The 22,008-nt window shown below is 37.4% G+C and overlaps 2 protein-coding genes across 2 annotated transcripts; both read left to right on the top strand.

Annotated features, from left to right (window-relative positions):
- Window positions 1-6,348: 6,348 nt before the first annotated feature.
- Window positions 6,349-13,519, top strand: LOC6644501 (scoloptoxin SSD14). Its single transcript, XM_002067365.4, has 5 exons — window positions 6,349-6,373; window positions 11,351-12,121; window positions 12,180-12,617; window positions 12,684-12,924; window positions 12,990-13,519. Exons 1-5 carry the CDS (start codon window positions 6,369-6,371, stop codon window positions 13,275-13,277), a joined length of 1,743 nt encoding a protein of 580 aa, XP_002067401.3. The 5' UTR covers window positions 6,349-6,368; the 3' UTR covers window positions 13,278-13,519.
- Window positions 13,520-13,860: 341 nt separating this feature from the next.
- Window positions 13,861-21,445, top strand: LOC6644502 (calpain-D). Its single transcript, XM_023176881.2, is given in 10 exon segments — window positions 13,861-14,637; window positions 15,262-15,917; window positions 16,051-16,521; window positions 16,657-17,203; window positions 17,692-17,994; window positions 17,996-18,054; window positions 18,407-20,553; window positions 20,614-20,880; window positions 20,944-21,086; window positions 21,150-21,445. Coding segments are annotated over 10 exon segments (5,022 nt in total). The 5' UTR covers window positions 13,861-14,386; the 3' UTR covers window positions 21,328-21,445.
- The last annotated feature ends 563 nt before the right edge of the window (window positions 21,446-22,008 follow it).

The raw sequence follows: 22,008 nt of genomic DNA, 5'->3' as shown, positions 1-22,008 counted from the left end.
AGCATATTTTGAAAACAACTTTGACTTGTTTTTTGAAAACAAATCTGGATTTTCTGCTATAATTATCGAAAATTAAATGTTTAATTAATTAATTAAAAAGTCACTTTCTATTGAGAAATTTAATATAGTGGAATCCGATAACGTCGTTTTACCTTCCAGATAAAAAACATTTATCTTGGTTTTATTTTAACACAAATTATTGTTTTTATCAAAACTAAATACATATATCATAAATTTTTTATATGTATATAAAAACTATTGGGCACATTATTCAAACGAGATCATGATGCTCGTTAAGCTGATTATAGCTTCATTAAAATGTGAATATACAAATATTTTCGAATTCTGACGCCACCAAATCGCGAGGCTGACATTATTGTCGTCACCCACAAATCGCCAATCTTAATGAGAACATATTCCTCCAGTTTATTCTTTGAAGTCGGTAGAGATTTTACCCAAACCAATAGATGAAGTGAATTTTTAATATCACTTGAGAATACCTGGCGTCCTCATATCACGGACAAGAGGAGAATGCTGGACCAAAGGCTTTTGGGACGCAGGTCTACCCTAAGGCTACGTTCAAAAATTCTCATATATAAAGCCCTTCTAAAGCCTGTATGGACCTACGGAATCCCACTTTGGGGCACTGCCTGCATGTCCAGCCGTCAAATCAAACAATGATTCCAAAACAAGGCCCTAAGAGTCATATCCGATGCAAATTTTCTGACGACCAATCCTGAGATTTACAGCACATTGAGTATCCCATGGGTAACGGACGAGATAACAAGACCAGGGCCCACCTGGACCACCTTGACAGGCACTTAAACCCTCTGGCCATCAACCTGCAGACGCCTAAGAAGACTCCATGTTCTATTTCCCACACCCTATTTTCATTGACACTGCAATATTCAAATTCTTTTGATACTTTAATATTCAAATTTGTTCTATTTGGAAATTATGAAATTTTATATGTACCTTTTGTTTATGTATAACCTTGTAAATGTCCCGTTTGTCACAGATTCTACTGATTATCCACACTCGGATAGATTGTAGAATGAGGGCTCTCCCCGCAATAAGAAAAAAAAATATCAAAGAAGCTAACATCGTCTATGCCGAAGTTTATATACCCTTGCAATCCTTGGTAATAATAATTTTACATGTTCAAAATTTGTTTTCTGCAACTCAATTCATCAATATACAAACAAAACAATTTTACTCTCTATTTTGCAATTATTTTACAATCACATATGTAAAATTCATAGCATACTCCGATTTTTATTAAAATGTTTCTTTTAGTAGATCGTGAGCTATATGATACAGTGGTCCGATCCTGATGGTTTTCATACTTTATTTTTCCCGGGTAATAAAAAACCCCGAAAAAATTTCAGCCCGATAGCTCTTAAGACGGCTGAGTAAAACGCATTCGCACAGACGGACGGACGGACGGACAGACGGACATGGCTATATCAACTCAGCTTCTAATGCTGATCAAGTATATATATACTTTATGGGGTCGGAAACGTCTCCTTCTGTGCGTTGCAAACATCTGACCAATTTTATAATACCCTCTGCAAGGGTATAAAAACTTGAGAATAAGCTGCCGATATTGATAAATACATACATTTCTAAATATTTTGACATTTTTTTGCTGTATTCTTTGCAAATCGTCGCAATATCCGGTTGAATTTCGAAAAATATCGCCGCTATAAACGGAAAGGTACAAAGCGGAGGTCTTTTCATATAAGTTTTAATGAGGACCAACAAAGTCATCGAATTTTCGTCGCTATAACCGGATTCTACTGTACTTGAATTACAAAAATTAGTCAAAAAAAAAAAAAAAAAAAAAACAGAACCACAGAGTCGCAAAGTTTGCCAATAATTCTTGATTACTTTCTTTATCCTGTATTTTGGCCACATTCCAAACTATTTAAAAAATATTATATATCAGTTTCGTGGCCGGTTCTGCATTTATTAAGATCTCATTTAGTCTAGAAGAGAATTCAAAGAAGATTCTGCTGGACGGGATATGAATTAGTTGGCTAAAATATGATGGATACAAGATCACACACATTTTAGTATGTTTAAAATTGAACCTCACCGCGGAATGCGCTGGGCCCCTAAAAGCGTCGACAGCGCTCCTGTGTTTTGTTGAATTTCAATCGAAAATAAATGAAATCAAAGTATGCCAGTTTTTTTGGTAAAGTAGGCGGGAAATACAGAAATCAAAAGTGAAAATCCATGACCCTGAGCTAGGGCCTTTGAATTCATCAGTTAACAAGTTGAACACAACAAACAAGCATCAAAAATCGTACAAATTTGTTGGCTTTAGTAAAATACTAAAAACTAAAAGAAATCAAATAAACTCATAAAAAAATCCTTTTTTTTCCCTTTTAAAAATAGAATGTTCCGTCGCGTTGGAAAGGGTAAATCCGGAGAGGAAACCCATACAGTGATGGACAATCCATTTCTATGTCCAAAATCATTGGCGGAGCTAGCGCGTCAACAAGTCGAAGTCTTGGACAGTTTACTGATGCCCCCTCCAACTAGTGTGCAGGTTCCAAAGGCTCGTTCCAAGCGCCACAAGAAGAGACCCAAAATTTCGGAAATCGAGAAGAGACGACTCCATGGATTGGATCTTGTCCATAAAAGCATTGGTCGGCCAAAACTAAAGTATACCAACAGGCGTATACATTATGATGACATAGATGCCATTGACAGTCTTCTCAAGGAAAGACGTCGCGAGCGTGAAAACTGGAGAAAACTTGTGTGCCAAGTGCTAAACGACATGAAGCCGGATGAAAAACCTAGCGCCACTAGAGCCAAAATGACAAGAACTGTACTAATCGACATGAAGCATGATGAAAAACGTAGCGCCACTAGAGCCAAAAAGGCAAAAACTGTAAGCCGCAAACCAGCAACAACCCAAATTTTAAAGTTCTTCAACCAGCAATAACCAAACAGTTGACGTCCTTAAGCCAGCCGCAACCCAAATTTTAAAGTCCTTAAACTAGCAATAACCAAACAGTTGACGTCCTTAAGCCAGCCGCAACCCAAATTTTAAAGTCCTTAGACCAGCAACAACCAAATATTTGGCCATCAACAACCTGAAACTATCTACAACCGAATAATTGTCATCCTTAATACCCTTAAAATGAGTCTCATAGTTTAACAAAATTCAAAAACAATCTTAAATGTAATAAAGTTCGGACTTGGATTTGGATTTTATTCGAAATTATTGGCGTTTCATTTTGAAATTCATGACATACTTTGTGGCCTGGAAACTAGAGCCAAACTTCACTAAAATTCAAAATTACATATTAAAAATGGGGAGCCTTTTTTTATTCACAGGGTATTCGAACTTTTCATTTGTTTCAGAGAGTTCTTCGATTTCATGCTGCTTATTGTATTGGAAAACATTGAAATATTTACCTTTTAGTTGAAATTCGATTAAAAATAAATAGATCCTTTGTTTCTCTAAAATTTGGTGTGGAATTAGCTTGATCCTAAAACTATGCTACATTTTTAATTTGAGCAATTCGAAAGAGTCATTGATCCTGTTATATTTACTTCAATTTGTTTTCATTGGGTTTTCTTTTTGTAATAGAACAAAATTATTTACTATAAATGAATTGTGTTTGAGTTCATTTATCTATTAAAACATTTGTATAGTGAACTTGAAAATGGCTTTCAATTCGTTTGATATTATTACTCATACGCAATGTGTGACATTTAGACTAATGATTAGTTACTAGACTAGGAAAACAATGTTAAAACAATTTAAAAGTAGAACCAAAAATTGCGTTACTTAATACTTGATTAACCCCTTAACAAAAATCTTCATTACATTATCTAAGTTAGATAGTCATACATATCTATAAAGTATAAGAAAATTATCAAATATCAATTATCAAAAATTACCTAAAATATTCACGACTAACAAACAAAAAAGAAAAGATATACATATATATAAAGATATATGTACATTTCAATTCCAAGTCGAAACGCCTTTCTATATATGTACATCTTTGTATATGTATGAGGTTTAAGAGAATGACCAACAATTGCTTTAAATGCTTGATTTAAATGCCATGATTAACAAGTATTAAAGGATTAGAGACCAGTTAGAGCTCAAAAATATATATATATTTAAATTCTTAGACTAAAAAGGGAGATTTTAAAGTAGTTGTTAGAGTTGTTTGCAGTGCACTATGGTCTGGATGTCGATTTTTTTGGCATAAACTACAGTTTGAATGCTAGAGAGTTGAAATTTTGCAAGCATGCTGGAAATACTAAAAGAAAATTTCAATTTTTTTTTTTTTGGAGTTGCACCATGGCTATACCGCGATTTGTCGAAAACTATAAAATTTGACCCGATTGCATACTTTCAGGCTGCATTTTTAAATATTCGGAACTGTTTTGACCAATTAATAATTATGAACATGCACAAAATAGATAGTTTAGAATTTTTTTCGTATTCCAGATGGTTATGGTTGACTTTACTGTAGATCCATTCTGATACAGATTTTATTTCTCGATTGTTGCTGCACCAAATATCGATGAGTTCTTTATAACAAAATTCGAACTTGCCTGAATATTATCAAATAAATGGAAAAGGGGGAAAAACGGGGCGAAGACATTAGTTTGCGATCAAAGACGACATATATAGGTACCAACTTGTGTCATTACTTTTTGTCAGCAGGTGTCAGCTCGTTAGTTCTATTCCACGAAACACAGAGAACGCAAAACAATTTTCTAAAAAAATACACATTTATTGGACATTACACAACACTTAAATCCTAAGACTACACATAAAATAAATATATACATTAAAAACTACATACATTGATGTATATTTTCCATATTTTAAATTATTTTTATGTGCAAAATTCCACAAATGGTGGCACTTTAAACTTTAGGTTTTTTTTTCACTTTCCAAATGTCGATTACGCACAAAGCACATGTCTGACTTTGAGACCCTGTTACGAACCCAGGGATGCCATTAAAAATTTTTTTTTTATGGATATTTTGTGCTCAAGGTATCTACTTTCATAATCAATTACCAAAACCGCCGAATCTTTTCATGAAAATTTGGACTTTATGCCAAAAAAATCGACATCCAGACCATAGTGCAGTGTCGAATTTAGTTTATCATTTATGTGGAGGAAAAACTGGCATTTGGTTTTGAAAATTTTAGTATTTTGAACCGAAAATAGAAATCAAGCCAGTTTTAGAGGTTAAGTCTCGGTTCTTGGGTTGAAATTTCCTCTCATTTCTCCCCCTTTAAGGATCCGCCACTGTTAGATTGTCTACAAAATCATTTCATTTCTTTTTCATTGCTGACGTCACACCAGTCGTTGGTATTGCGATATCTTCTACTTATTTCTTGATAATAATATCTTTCAATTTCAAATTTTATGCTTAATAATGGAATAAGCTTTTTTTTCTATTTTTCTTCACATTTAATATGAATTTTTTTTTTGCTTATACTATTGTCACGGCTCAACCCTCACTCAAACACATACACACACGCACACAGCGGCCTGACACCTGCTAAGGCGTTTTTAAGCTTTCCCCTTAAAATTCAAAAGCGTGATTGGCTCGGCTCTCTCTCAGTCTCCCTCTCTCTCAATCTATCGTTGCTTTGATCGTGTTAGTCTCTCGTTGACATGGCCGTTGTTTCAGCAGACTTCTCATTTACAAATATCGGGAGGGGGGCTGTGTGTGGAGTGTCTAGCTACGCTCATGCGTGTGTATGTGTTTGTGTGCTAGCCAAGTTAGAACAAGATGACTTGAACAAAATTTGCTCACATACAGTTATGGAGAGATATAAAACAAAAAAACTAACAAAAAAAATAGAAAATTGGAATTGAAACAAAGTTATAATCTGGAATTGAACTGCGCTGGGCTGCATCAGTCGCAGTCGAGCAGCTGATGAGTGGTGTAGTCTAAATTCCCACCCACGGCACGTAGCAGAAGCACTTGAAGCAGCAGCAGCAGCTAGCAGATTTACCGATATTTAGCATAAATTGTATATAAAAAAAAGTATACATATTTACATACAATTGTGTGTAGTATATATATTTTTTTTTTTTACAACAAAGAGAAGCATAAAAAATTAAAAATATTGCTTTTTTTGCGCTTATATTCTGCATAATTTGATCCAACGTGTTTGTTTTTTTTTTGCACCTCTAATCGATTTTAATCGGTTTTTTTACCCGCTTGTTAATTTTTTTACTGTTTAACGGTTCAATGTCATGATTTGACAATTTTTGGCCTTGAATATTCAAACATTTAAATATTGTTTAAATAAAATATAAATAAGAAGTGTATAAATAATCAAACAAAAAGCAAAATCAAAAACTTTCAAAATGAGGTAAGTCCAATAATTTCCATGAGCTATATCATATATGTATATGTATTCGTGTGTGTGTGTGTGTGTGTGTAGTTTGTGAGTTTCAATAGAGCTTTAACGGTAAAAATGCTTAGTCAATAGAGCGGGGGAGCCAAAGTTCATATCGAAATTAAAAATCATAAATAAATAAATAAATGCAAATTTGTTTTAATATTTGCACAAAAACAAAATCGACCTCCGAGGGGAATGCAAAATTTCAACAGAAAGAAAAAGAAGAAAAAAACACGAAATTTTTAATCATCTCACACACAGAAGTTCTCTTATCTGTGATGAAAGAAAACTAATAATATTCTTGTGTATATATGTTTCGACTACTTGTTTCCCCCACTTGTCTTTGACTTGTCTTTTGGACCCTCTCTACACTCTATTTAATTTCCTTTTATCATCAACTAGTCGAAAGTCGATAATTAAAAGCGTGCCTATACATATACATACTATATATACCCTGTAATTATAGGGTAATTAAAAATGAATAGAAAAACAGCAATATTTACACAAAATTATAATATTTCGCCAATTGTATACCCTGCAACAATTGGCAAAAACAAATAATAAATAAAAAAAGGTCTATAAAAGAATCTTAAAGATTAAATTTAGACAAATATCCATATACATATCTATATAGCAGTGCCGGATTAATCATATAACTGAATTAGATTCTTAGAGGCCCCCCCACGCTATTTAGAGCGCTTTAAAAGCAATTGTAATCACTGAAAAGTTGATTCAATGTTGATTCATGGTAAATTAAAAAATTCTTGAAAATTTTAACTGTGGCTTTGCCAAATATTAATCGGTTTTCGAAAGTGATTTTTTATTTTAATGCTTTTAAATTTAATTTTGAATAATTTAGAAAAAATCGTTTGAAACGTCAAAAAAAAATTTCAAGTAGAAAAGAAAATGAGATTTCACTGAAATCTCAAGAACTTATTATATATTCTTTCTTTAAATTCAAAAGAAATTATTCTATTTTCTTTTAATCTGCATTAAAATCTCAAAAACTAAGATTATATCAATTTTTATGATGATATTTAAAAATCGGGTCAAAATTAATTGATTTATTCACAAATCCAAATGTTTTTTTTGAATCCATTTGAAAATTGTAGCAGATAAATCCAAGTATTTTGTTTAAATTAAGATATAATTTGTTGAATTCGGTTAGAAATTAACGAAATGTTGTCCAGATTGACCAAAAATTTAATACTTTTTAAAAAGTTCTAATACAGGCTTCTTGTTTATTTAATACGGCACTGTAACTAAGTCGTAAATGTAAAAATATGTAAAAATACAAATATTCCATAAAATATTTTATAATCTTAACAAATTGATATTTACATCATAAATTTTTAAATAGAATATCTATAACCTCATCCTAGAACTTCACTGCCCAATCACAGTATAAATAAATAAATAAATAAAACTTCATAATAGATAGAGAATTTTCTGTATTGACAATTTAATCTTTTTATAGAGTATTTAATTAGTTAATGCAATGTTTTTCTTGCACAATTTAAAGCTCGAATTGTTGTTGTTATTATTATAGAGAGGTTTATCTACAGAGTTTAAAAATAATCATACATTTGATATCTGGTAGATTTATACACATATATACATATGTGCATACCTTTTCTATTTTTATGGATATATTATCCTCAAAACCGATAAGATTAAGATATTGTGTATATATGGGTTAAAAATGCCTCTGAAAGAGGCAAACTCCATTCATTTTTTTGCTATACCCACCGGTAATTCCAAATGTTTATTACTAATTAATTACTTTACTCGTGAATTTTGTTTAAAACAATCACACAGATATGTACATATACACACACACTCATACCAGCTGTTTTAACACAATATATATTGCTAGATAATAAAACATACTGTGATATATGTACTTAGTCGCGCCTTATTTGTAATTACTACTAGAGAGTAATTCCTCCTTCAAATGACGTCGTCTATCTATCTTGGTATGGTATTCTCGATTGTTTTTAGTGTGTGTGTGTGTTTTTTTTCGGGGCACTGAGTTTATCTTTATGAAGCTTTAAATAACAAGTGCAATTAACGTCAATATCTTAATACCTAAAGACTTTATGTCTATGTATTTACTTCAATTGATATCTTCTAGTGTTGACTTTATATTTTCCTTTCTTCGCACCTTGGCTAAAAGCTGTTTTTTTCTTGTTGTTGTTTTTTTTTATTTATTTATTTGCTGCCTATTATTAATTTTATTCTATTTGTTGTAGCAGCTTGCTAATTGATTTCAAGTATTAAGTACTTCTAAGTAATTAATATTAATGAAAATTCAAATGGAATTTCAAGATGTTTGATGAGTTGATATAGACACATACATATATATATATATATATATATTGCCATATTGAGTATTGTCCGTTTAATTAATTTTCAGATTTAGATAAGGGAATCCCGACCCTCCCTCATGTAGTTTTATTAATAACCCCCAGATTGAGCAAAAATTTTATAAAGTATTTGATTCAATTTGAACTGAAACGTCTTCTTGTGAAATTTCTTGAATTTCATCATAACTGAACGATCATGCTTTCACATAGTGGCAAGTGACACTTGTAAAAATTGCTCAGTCATGTCAGAAATATATATCTATATAATGGGTTAAACCGTAGAAAATGTTCATTCAGCAATTCTTAAGGAAAAACCAAAAACAACTTTGGTTACAAAAAAAAAACCTAACATAATCATAAATTCACAGTCATATGAAATGAAATATCAACATTTATATATATGCATATAGGATTGACTAAAGGTTAAACCATCATAATCCTTTGGTACATTTCGTTTATTTGAAACAATTCAAATTTTATTTGCCCCTAGTTTAAAGTCTACCGAAAAAAACAAAAATGAAATATATATAGCCATCATTAAAATTTCAACACGATAATCCACTTTTGGGGTTCTTATACCCCAGGTATATCTAATGGTTTTTATAATAGCCAAGTTTACAGCATGTGATAGTGGCTGGGGGCTGCAACATTGTTGCCATAAATTGCACTTGAGAAGTGTTCCACGGATAGATCTTAGTTTTTCCTTTGATCCGCTTTATCAAAGCCAAGAAAATTAAAAAAAAAAAAAAAGTTGACGCACAACCATTTTTTCGGGTCGGCATATTATTAAAGAGACCATATAAATTGCTAATCGTAAAGATATAAACGAAGAAACATAAATACCAAAAATGCTCATATATATTAGTATTCGATATCGTAAAGCCTATGGCCCTTCCTAATAAGCCATTAAATATAGGTATAAATATTGTATATTGATGGATTAGCAAAAAAAAAACTAACTAACTAACACGACAAGAACATGTGTCATACATATATTCATACCTAACTAACTAACTACCTACTTACCTACATATTATCAAGCGACAATGATCGGGCAGAAATTGAAACGAAACAAAAAAGTAGCACTGGCCTCTTAATCTGCAGACGTGAACGATACGTATAGGCATATATGTATATAGACGACGTAAGTAAAACCATATCTCCATATCAATTCAATCATCACGTATCACCACGAGGACGCGCTTAATGCAATGAAACTGCAAAAAAGTGATGAAGCGAACTAACCGAAACAACTTATTGTTACTTGAAAATGAAAATGAGTGGTGCCCCCCTTAAGTAAATGAAACAAAATCGGCGTTAATTATAGAAAATTGCTTGTTAATAGCGTCTTGGAAATTTTTATGGCTAGACCAAAATATGATAATAAATATACATACATACATAAGTATATGGGACTTAACTAACTAACTAAATTATTTATGATCGCTGCGCCAATCATCATAAACTACTTAACAAAAATATACATATGTACCTATCAGATAACATTTTTGGTCTAGTAGTACCCCCCTGAAATCTCCCTATAGAATCAATCTAGTAGACATGACAATACCCAACAATGGCCCAGACAATTGTTGCCAATACGTTAAGTCATCCGCTCAATGTTATCTAGTCTATTGGCTTTCATAAATTACAAAAAAGGCTTTTCCCCCCTCACCAAAGTAAAAGTCTCAAGTCATTGATAATTACCTGTAAAAATGATTGAAAACTCTAAATAAATCAACAATAAAAACTATACTCATAGCAAATAAAGTTTCGTTTTTGTTACAATTTGCTACGTAAATCAATTTCGTTACGGTTATATGAAAAAATCTAAGCATTGAAGAAAACTTATAAGGTTAGTTAACTCTAAAAATAAAAGTGAATTGAAATCTAAACGGTTACCGTTTCCGTTTATGGAATTTTATTACGGTTAATTGAAAAAAAAAAAAGAAATGCAATGCAAATTTTTCAAACTGCATTTAAATCCGTTACGATTATTCATGAAATAAAAGCATCTAAAATAATTTTGGTTCTGTCGAGACTCTAAAATATGCGTTGAATCCAAATGTAAGCCGTTTCGATTTAGAAAACAAAAATCAATTTCATTACGATTATTTTAAGAAAACCCAAGTAGACGGTTACGATTTCCCTTATGAACTCAGTTCATCAAATATTTTTCAGTCTAGTTAAAATTGTAAGAAACATTTTCACACAAAAAATACACAAAAAAAAAAAAACAATTCAATGAAAATGATCAGCACGACGCATAATAGGGTATACACATATTCTTCTAGACCGTGCTCTTCATTTGAAGATGACGCAGCGAGTTCCCTGGACTTTAAGATAACGCCGTGTCGATTGAAATCAGAGTTGTAGATTTTTTTTTGTTTTGTGGTTTGGTTTTTGTTTATGTTATAAGTATATATTGTAGATGTATATGTTTGTGTGTTAATCAGGTGCTAGGAATCGGAGATCTTTTAAGAGGGGTAGCCGATACGAAGAGCACCAATTGAAATACCAGCCACTTGAGACTAATGAACTTTCTTTTCTCTCTCTCTCGTCGTATCGTTTATACTTATAGATTCGTGTGGAATAAGAAGTGCTTTATATGGCTATTGCTTATAGCCCTAATGGTCACCGGATTGACACTAGGCCTTGTCTTTGGTCTAAGGACACGGGATACCCAGCGTCTATTAAGCGGTGCCGTTGTATCGAATGGCATCGGTTGTGCGGATGTTGGCGGTGAGATGTTAACCGATGGCGGATCAGCTGTTGATGCTGCCATTGCCACTCTGCTCTGCGAGGGTCTTCTGCTGCCCCATTCAATGGGCATTGGTGGTGGATTTGTGGCCACAATTTATACGCGTAGCACCAGGAAAATTGAAACAGTGATTGCCCGGGAAACGGCGCCGGCTGCCTCCACAAAGGATATGTTTGTTGGCCAAACGGAAATCACTGGAGCTTTGGCCGGTGCTGTGCCCGGTGAAATTCTTGGCTATTGGGAAATGCATCGTAAATATGGTCGTTTGCCGTGGAAAAATCTCTTTCAGCCAGCCATTAAATTGGCTCGTGAGGGACATATAGTGTCGCAATATCTGGCCGCAGCAATTGAATCGAAAATAAGCTATATTCAGAATGAACCGTCCCTCGCCGATTTGTTCCTCAATGAGAAGGGTGAACCCTATGTGCAAGGTGACTACATGAAACGACTAACTCTGGCTGATACCCTCGAACGGATAGCTGAGAATGGTGCAGCCGAGATCTATGATGGCGGCGAGACGGGCAAAATGTTCGTTGAGGATATCCAAAAGCTGGGTGGCATCATAACTGAGGACGATCTGAAGAATTACAAGTGAGTTAGATTTGAGGAATCAATTTATAGGTGGTTTATTTATGCCTTTTCTTTATAGAGTACGTTGGGAGAGTGATGGTCATATAAGTGCAAATGTGACTGGCGGCTATACTCTGTATAGCACTCCGCTGCCCTCCAGTGGTCCACTGCTTGCCTTCATACTCAATGTGATGAGCGATCTGTATTCGGATAATGAACCCATCTATTGGCAACGAGTTGTCGAGACCTTTAAGCATGCCTACGGTCAGCGAACGAATTTGGGTGACTATGAGATGGACCCAGAGAGTGGTGCCGTCATACAGGAGGAACTTAAGAAGCTGCTCAGCAGTGACTTTGTGAAAGAGGTTCAAGGCCTTATCAAAGATGACGCCACATCGCAGGATTATAAGTATTACGGAGCCAATTTCACAGTCGAAGAGGATCATGGTACTGCCCATATGAACGTTTTGGCTAACAATGGTGATGCCATCTCCATAACTAGCACCATTAATAATTAGTAAGTTGGATTAGTAAAGAAAAATTTAATGACATTTATTGAATAACTAATTCTAAATTTTTGCAGTTTTGGCTCGAAAGTGGTTTCCAGTCGAACTGGAATCATATTGAACGATGAGATGGATGACTTTTCCACACCCGGTGTTATCAATGGCTTTGGTGTACCAGCTTCTCCGGCTAATTATATTTTCCCAGGCAAACGGCCCATGTCGTCGATGAGTCCCTGCGTTTTAGTTGATCAAAATGGAGATGTTCGTCTCTTGGTTGGTGCTGCTGGCGGCACCAAAATTACTACAAGTGTGGCATCTGTAAGCAATCTGTCTTTAAATATGTCTACTTAAAAATTAAATTCAAATATTTTAATATTTTACAGGTCATTATGAAGTATCTCATTCGCGGCGAGAGCATGGATCATGCGGTCAACGATGGTCGATTGCATCATCAGCTGGTGCCCATGGAAGTGGAGTATGAAGCAGAAGTCACTAGTAACATTGTGGACTATCTTAAACAGGTTAATCATACAATGTATGAGTTGCCTGTGGGATCGGGTTTTGCTGCTGTTACCGCAATCGGTGCCCTATCTGATCTGGAACCCTATTATGATCGCCGCCGTGTGGGCAGCACCCTGACCCTAGGTCAGCGTAACAAAATGCAGCATTAGAGCGACAGACGTTCAGTCATGCAACATGATTTTCATGTTTATATCTTTTTTCAATTTGTTTCCAAAATCTTTTTATTTATTGAACTCTAGATATTAAGTTTTGTTTATTCAATTTATTGTTTTTTTTTGTTTAATTGTATATAGAATATCATACCAAATGAGAATGTGTGATTTTTGTTTATATTTTATTGAATTGTTCAACATGTATTTGTTAATAAATGTACATTTAATTTTATGTCGAATCTAAAAAGTTGGTTTTAAATTTAGCGCGCATTGTTACAACTCATGTCTCATTTTGAGTTCATGTAAACTAACAGACATACAAAATGTAATGTTAATTTACATTGAGCAAAATGTTAATTAACAGTCGTTGTCCACACCCATTACCAGGTTGGGTATATAACGTTTTATGAATCTTTGTCAAATTTTTAAGTTCAATTTGTTATTGAGAAAGAAAAGTATTTAGTTTCAATATTTTAAGTAGATTTGGACAACTAGAGAGCAAATATTCTTAATTATAAGCACTTATTGATTTAACTGAACCGGTTGGCATATAACAAGTTACAGAATTTGCGCATTCGATCATTTCGTTAATGCCGCTGCTGGAGACAACAGACAGTTAACATTATATTATCAACGGGGCAAAGAAGGCGAAATACCAAAATGAAATCTTATTGATTTTCTTGTTTGTGCAAACAAAAAGGAACAACAAAAAGAAACCACTGTGCACCGTTGCCATCTCGTTGACAATCTCAATCTGGTTAAATATGTTGTGTGTTGCTGCTGCTGCTCCATTGGCGTCAACAGTTAAGAAAGTGGACGCAGTGCTGGCCATTGCCTGGTAGGTCGGTCAGTGGTGGCGGCGGCAGCGGCAGCGTCAGCATCAGCATCAGCATCGACGACGGTAGCAGCAGCAGCAGCGACGGCTGGTCCAGCGGCGTTAACAATTGAAATTGATAACCGCAAAACGATCCTGTTCCTTGCCCTCTTCCTGGATTATTCAATTCCAATCAACATCCTAACCACCACCCCCACCCACTGACCGTGTGTGTGTGCGTGTGCGTGTGTGTGTGTGTGGCAGCAACAGTTTACACAGCGGGCGGCACAATATGGGCACCATATCGTCGGTGTTGCAATGGTCGTGCACCAAATGCAATACAATCAATCCAACCGAATCTCTCAAGTGCTACAATTGTGGAACAGTGCGTAAAGTGTTTCCCAGTCCTACCGCAACATTGTCACAGACACAACAACCAGGCAATAACACCAGCATTATGCGAACGCGTCCGAATCCAATAGCAACAACGCCGCCAGCTGATAAGGAAATCTTGCTCAATGATAAGAGCAAAATTGTTACCAGGTAAGAATTCGAAGTAGAGGTGCCAGCCAGGTACAGGATGATGACAAAGAGGGGGCGACAAGGACAGGGCAAGGCTAAAATTCTTTTAAACAACAAATGTCAAGTTTGTGTGTGTGTGCAAGTGTGTGTATATACATATAAGCGTGTGTGTGTGTGTGCGTGTGCGTGTGTGTGGGTGTGCATGTATACATAGCGCAAGTGAAACAACAGCAACAAAAACATAAAAATTGGGGAAAATCGATTTGAATAAAAGAAAGCAAAAAAAAAAAAACCCAACAACGAGAAGGGCAAAACAAAAAAAAAAATAACAAAGAAAATCACAAAGCAGGAGAAAAAAATATTTTGTTTACCTTTTTATTGATTTATTGTTTTAAAATATATTTACCAAAGTGTCTGTGTGTCCATGTGCTCAAGTGTGTTAATGTGTGTGTGTGTGTGTGTAGAAAATCTAGGCAAATATTTTAAAGACTTTTTCCAAACGCATGTCCTGCTGATGGGGCAGGAATTGGCTGGAATTGGTTTCGTGGAGTTGTGCAAATATAATCAGTTGTCTATATCCTTTATCTCTTTATCCTAATTGCTAACCCAACTACCTATGCACATACATATATTCGAATGACGCAGGCACGTTTACAAGACACTGCTACGAGGCTGTTTGAAGCGTCCACAAAGGAATAGCCAGAATCTGCCCGCCAATTGTGTGGATTGCGAGGATACGCGTAAATATATTAAGAATTCCATTGAATTGTATCGACATTTCTCAAATCCGGCCTTAAATCGTCGATGGATATGCCATCATTGTGAAACGGATAACAATTCAGTGACCTGGCATTGTGTTATCTGCGATACGGTTAGCTATTTGGCTCCCATCTACAAGGATGGCCAATTGAAGGGTTCATCTGCTGATGGTGCTAGTGGTAGTGCTTCAGATACATCAACAGAGTTGCCACAACAACAACAACAACAACAACAGGATCCACAGCAGGAGCAACATCAGGAACAGCAGCAACAACAACCACAACAACAACTCATTCAAGAGGATCAACGTTATCATCATTATAACAACAAGGCAGGTGCTGGGGCAGGAGCAGGGGCAGGTGGAGGCAGCAAACAGCAGCCGCTGCTACGTTCATCCAATGGCCATTTTCGTCGCACACAAAGCCTGAGCACGGCCATTGATAAGACAACCTCATCTGGACGTAGTTGTCACATATGCTATGTGAACAATCAGAGTAAAGATATATTCAATTTACCCAAGCCAACGCATCAGCAGCTTCTAGGTAAGATTGGATTGTATATGATTCATTTCAGAGTTATTTGTAATTCCTTTTATTTTTTTTGTTCCTCTTATAGATATAGCCACTCCAACAACGACAACAACAACAACACCGCCAGCAACAACAATTGTTGCAGCAGCGGCTGCTGCTGCCTGCAGTCAGTCACGTTTTGCCATAGCGAATGATACATTTTGTCGACGCAAGCAGAATAATAATAATAAAAATCACAATAAAGTGGTTCGAGAAAGTTGTACCAAAAAGAAATATAATTTTACGATAACCACACTATCCAGATCTAAGCAGGCGGAACAACAGCAACAGCAGCAGCGGCAAGGGAAACCTCTACAGCAACAGCAACAACATCTCCAACATCAGCAACAACAACAGCAGCAGCAACAATTAATGTTGAAATCCAAACTTAAGACACAACAATCCAAAGAATTGTTGTCAACGGCTTCAGTTCAGCAGCAACAACAACAACAACAACAACCGCAGCAGCAGCAGCAGCAACAACAACCACAGCAACAATTTACTATACCTAGAAATGGTGTCTTTATAGCTGTCAATGAGTGGTCAGAGCCGGCAATTAAACGTGATACAACAACAAATATAACAATGGCGCACAATTTGCAACATAATCTACAACTCCAGCAACAGCAACAACAACATCATCATCATAATCATCAACAACAACAGCAGCAACAACATCATCATCAGCAGCAACAACATCATTATCAACAACAACCGCATCATCATCATCATCATCATCATCATCACCACAACAACAATAACAATAATAATAATAATATTAATAATAATAATAGTCATAATAATAAGAACAACAATTGCGGTAAACAGCAGCAACCGCAGCAAGAGCAACAACAACAACAGCTGTATGAAAATGAATGTGTAATGATTGCCCATCAGCAACAACAGCAGCAGCAGCAACAACAGCAGCAACAACAACAACAATTGCCCATACCCATTTATGCCCAAGTAAACAAACATCATAAATTAAAAAAGAAACAAATCAGCCAGGAGATGGTCACGGCTCCTGTCAACAATAACGATAGCAGTGGCTCCAATTCTGGCATTGGCATTGGAGGCGGTGGCAGCATTGACCTAACCGATAGTAGTGAAATAATGCCAGGCGATGCCGATGTGACCAGCGAAACAGAAACCTCAACAATCGCCTTGGCCAGTTGCAGCAGTGTCGATTTACATGTGGAAGAGCATTCCATTTATGCCAAGGTCTGGAAGGGACCACGCAAAACGACTGAATCGAAAATGTAAAAGAACCAAATCTTAGCTTGCTAAAGCCAACAATTAAATACCCTTGCCAGAAGAATATCAATTTGTTATTTTGTCTAAATCCGACAACCAATTCCATCTCTTTCGAGTGAAAGTGAAAGAGAGTTCTCTCTCTCTCTCCCTGATGATCAATCAAATGTTTCTTCTTGGTAACTTTTAGCAAGGGTATTAGCTAATAAATTCTTTTCGTTTAATTATGTCTTCTTATCAGTTGAATATTGTTTTTGGGTTTTTATGCCGCTTGACTCATAGCTTTATCATTTACCTGCTAGAATACCCCCATTATTTTTTCTTATCTCTCTCTTTCACTCTCTCTCAGTTGTGGTTCTTAAATTTTATTTTGTGTTTGATTATTTTTTGTTGCCAATTTGCTATTAGAAAGAAAAACAAAATGTATTAATTAAACGCTCCTTGTTTAGTGCAATAATTTGATTTGAAATTGATTTTTTGTTGTTCTATCCTGCAGCACACACGAACCGGGCAACAGTAGCAGCAACAATAGCAGTCGACTGGTTGCTGCAACATCATCTTCCTCTGCAGCAGCAGCAGCGGCAGCGGCAGCAGCTTGTTTGGGTCCAGCACAACGCAACGACAATAAAGCTTTATTGCTGATCGGCGGCAATAGCAGCGGCAGTAATAGCAGCAGCAACAACAGCAGCAGCAGCAACAGTAGCCGCAAAATGTGGACATGCATCAAATGTTCCTATGCCTATAATCGTCTCTGGTCCCAGACCTGTGAGATGTGTGACGCTAAGCAAGAGCAGCAGCAGGCCGCAGCAGCAGGTGAGGCAACACACACATGCATTACACATTACACAAATGATTATCAGTAAGGTCGGTGGGTTGTTAGTTGCTAGTGAGTCATCTAAGATAGATAGTGAGAAACCAAGAGATTGCTCATCCAATTCTTTTCCAATAAGAAACGGAAAAAAGAGTTTCAAATTCAAATTCAAGTTTGATTCGTTATCTATCGATATATATATTATCTTCCGATATCTTCAATTATGGAAGTGACTAAAGGTAACTGTAAAACTTCCAGTAATTACAACAAATTTGTTGTACATTAACAAATCCAATAAATGGACACAAAATTGTTTATAGAACCATATATTTATATCGGTATGGAGAGAAAATGCAAATTTCAATTGGTTTCAATGCACTCTTTTTCTTCCTGTTTTCAGAGACCCCACGCGATGAACCCTGGACATGCAAGAAATGCACACTGGTCAACTATTCTTCGGCCATGGCCTGCATTGTGTGTGGCGGCTCCAAGCTCAAGAGTATATCCTCCATTGAGGATATGACATTGCGAAAGGGTGAATTCTGGACATGCAGCCATTGCACTCTTAAGAATTCACTTCATTCGGGCTTGTGCAGTGCCTGCAAATCAATACGATTATTGCCAGTAGAATCGGCACTGTCTGTGGCTCCTCCATTAGCGGCGACGGTGCCGTCTGTACGTGAACGACCTGATGGACAATCGCATGAAGAACCTCATGTGGGTAGCTCAGGCAACGCTGGAGGTGGTGGTGGAGGAGGAAGCGAAGTCAAGACACCAACTATGCTTCAATTGCCCGCAGCTCCAGTTCATCGTGGTTCACGCAGTCCATCGCCCAGAGCCATTGGTGGTGGTGGTGGAAGTGGACCTGCTGCCGGTGGAGGAAACGGCGGAGTAGTCCAACAGCAACAGCACTCACAACAACCTCAGCATCAGCACCAGCACCAGCCACTCCAACAGCGTAGCTCTTCAGGTGCCATTCCCAAACGTCATAGCACTGGTGGCTCTATTGTGCCACGTAACATTTCCATAGCTTCCGGTCTGGCAGCTACCTCCTCCTATAATATACAACAAGGATCGGCACCATCAGCCGGCTCTGCCTCTGTTGTAAGTTCATCCTCAACGTCGTCTTCAATCAAGAAATGGCAATGCCCCGCGTGCACTTATGAGAACTGTGCCGCCTCGGTGGTCTGTGACATCTGCTCCAGTCCAAGGGGATTGGTTAATGCCGTATTAACAGATGCATTGGCAAGGAAATCAATACGAGTTGCTCTAACCAATCCAGATATTAGGCAGGAGAGCAAACTGATGGAGAATCTGAGGCAACTGGAGGAGACAGAGGCACTGACCAAGTGGCAGAATATCATACAGTATTGCCGGGATAACAACGAGTTGTTTGTCGACGATTCATTTCCCCCAGCACCAAAAAGTCTGTACTATAATCCGGTGAGCAGTGCTGCCGAAGGCAATCCGGTTGTCCAGTGGCGTCGTCCGCATGAAATTAACTGCGACGGTGGGGCATATCCACCATGGGCCGTCTTCCGGACGCCATTGCCCTCGGATATATGCCAAGGTGTGTTGGGCAATTGCTGGCTACTCAGCGCCCTGGCCGTGTTGGCGGAGCGTGAGGATCTCGTCAAGGAGGTGCTGGTCACCAAGGAGATATGCCCGCAGGGTGCCTATCAGGTGCGGCTCTGTAAGGATGGCAAATGGACCACAGTGCTGGTGGATGATTTACTGCCCTGCGATAAGCGTGGCCATTTGGTGTACTCGCAGGCCAAGCGAAAGCAACTGTGGGTACCTCTGATTGAGAAGGCAGTTGCCAAAATCCATGGATGCTATGAGGCACTCGTTTCGGGCCGGGCCATTGAGGGCCTGGCGACATTGACTGGAGCCCCCTGCGAGAGTATACCGCTGCAGGCCAGCTCTTTGCCCATGCCCAGTGAGGATGAGCTCGACAAGGATCTCATTTGGGCGCAATTGCTCAGTTCGCGTTGTGTGCGCTTCCTTATGGGCGCCAGTTGCGGTGGTGGCAACATGAAGGTCGACGAGGAGGAGTACCAGCATAAGGGATTACGGCCGCGTCACGCCTACTCGGTGCTGGATGTGAAGGATATTCAGGGACATCGATTGCTTAAATTGCGCAATCCATGGGGTCACTATTCGTGGCGCGGTGACTGGTCCGATGACTCGGAGCTTTGGACAGATGATCTGCGGGATGCCCTCATGCCACATGGCGCCTCTGAGGGTGTGTTCTGGATCTCGTTCGAGGATGTGCTCAATTATTTCGATTGCATTGACATTTGTAAGGTACGCTCCGGTTGGAATGAGGTCCGCCTGCAGGGTACCCTCCAGCCGCTGTGCTCAATTTCGTGTGTACTGCTGACAGTCCTGGAGCCAACAGAGGCAGAGTTCACACTCTTTCAGGAGGGTCAGCGGAATTCGGAGAAATCCCAGCGCTCCCAATTAGATCTTTGTGTTGTGATATTTCGCACTCGTTCGCCGGCGGCACCCGAAATTGGTCGTCTGGTGGAGCATAGCAAGCGACAGGTAAGACACATCTATCACACCTTTTCATCTCCCACTCCAACGCTCTCTCTCCCGTTGTAGGTGCGTGGTTTTGTGGGCTGTCACAAGATGCTGGAGCGGGACATTTATCTGCTGGTCTGCTTGGCCTTTAATCATTGGCATACGGGCATTGAGGATCCGCATCAGTATCCACAATGTATACTGGCTATACACAGCTCCAAGCGACTTCTTGTGGAACAGATAACCCCATCGCCTCATCTACTAGCCGATGCCATCATCAGTTTGACTTTGACCAAAGGTCAAAGACATGAAGGTCGCGAAGGCATGACTGCCTACTATTTGACCAAGGTAAACGAAAAAACCAATCCATTTATCGATCTATTAATCCTTCATCCCTTTCCTTAAATGCAGGGTTGGGCTGGCTTAGTGGTCATGGTTGAGAATCGGCATGAAAATAAATGGATACATGTCAAATGTGATTGCCAGGAAAGCTATAATGTGGTATCTACGCGGGGCGAACTCAAGACTGTGGACTCAGTGCCGCCACTGCAGCGGTGAGTTTTCAAATCTCCTACCAATAGCCCTTATTTTTCTAATCATTCTCTTTTCTTCAATAGGCAAGTCATCATTGTACTCACTCAACTGGAGGGCAGCGGGGGATTTAGCATTGCCCATCGGCTAACGCACAGACTGGCAAATTCGCGAGGTCTTCACGATTGGGGACCACCCGGGGCCACCCATTGTCCACCTATTGAGAATGTTCATGGTCTCCATGCTCCACGTCTGATTACGTAGACTAAAATTCAGGGGTCAGCTAGGGGTCACAATTAGTTAAAAGAAAACTTATTCCTTTTGATGTTCGTTCTCTTCGTATTTGTGTACTTATATCCATATTCTTGATTGCCATTTCGAATTGGTTTTTTTTTTTGTTTTTTCTTTTATTTATTAAATATTCTAGTCGATGTTTTGTGAAACGTCATACGTCATTATATATATATATATATATATATATATAGAGGGTATTTTGACAGAAATCGGATATAAATATATATATATATACATACTGTATACTATATGGCATAGTTGCCTGGCATGCCAATGCATAGAATCACGTGAATGACATAGGGAATGACTGACTCTTGGGCATATAAGGTCAGAGACACACAGCCCAGGGAGTGAGCGAGCATATGATAAATGAATCGGAAAGAGAATGGCCCAAAGAAAAATATTAATAATAACAACACACACACACACAATTTTATTTCATCGAAACAAAAAAAAATTCGAATTATTATATATATATATATAGATATGTATTGTGAATTTAAGTACATCAAATATAAATATGTGTATTGTTTTAAAAATAAATACTACAAAGTTATTAAAAAGCCAAACCGCCCAAAGTTCTAAAATCTTTTTCAAATTTATAACGGTTCTCATTAAAATAATCGATTTTTGTTTGCTACGTGGAGCCAC

The sequence above is a fragment of the Drosophila willistoni genome (assembly GCF_018902025.1).
Source record: "Drosophila willistoni isolate 14030-0811.24 chromosome XL unlocalized genomic scaffold, UCI_dwil_1.1 Seg142, whole genome shotgun sequence".
Taxonomy (NCBI): domain Eukaryota; kingdom Metazoa; phylum Arthropoda; class Insecta; order Diptera; family Drosophilidae; genus Drosophila; species Drosophila willistoni.
This window is presented reverse-complemented; position numbering and strand designations above follow the sequence as displayed.

What these genes read in the sequence shown, in the direction of transcription:
- LOC6644501 (XM_002067365.4), top strand. An exon ending in GACGATCTGAAGAATTACAA is followed by an intron (nt 12,122 to 12,179) that starts GTGAGTTAGATT and finishes TTTTCTTTATAG; the next exon opens with AGTACGTTGGGAGAGTGATG. An exon ending in ACTAGCACCATTAATAATTA is followed by an intron (nt 12,618 to 12,683) that starts GTAAGTTGGATT and finishes AAATTTTTGCAG; the next exon opens with TTTTGGCTCGAAAGTGGTTT.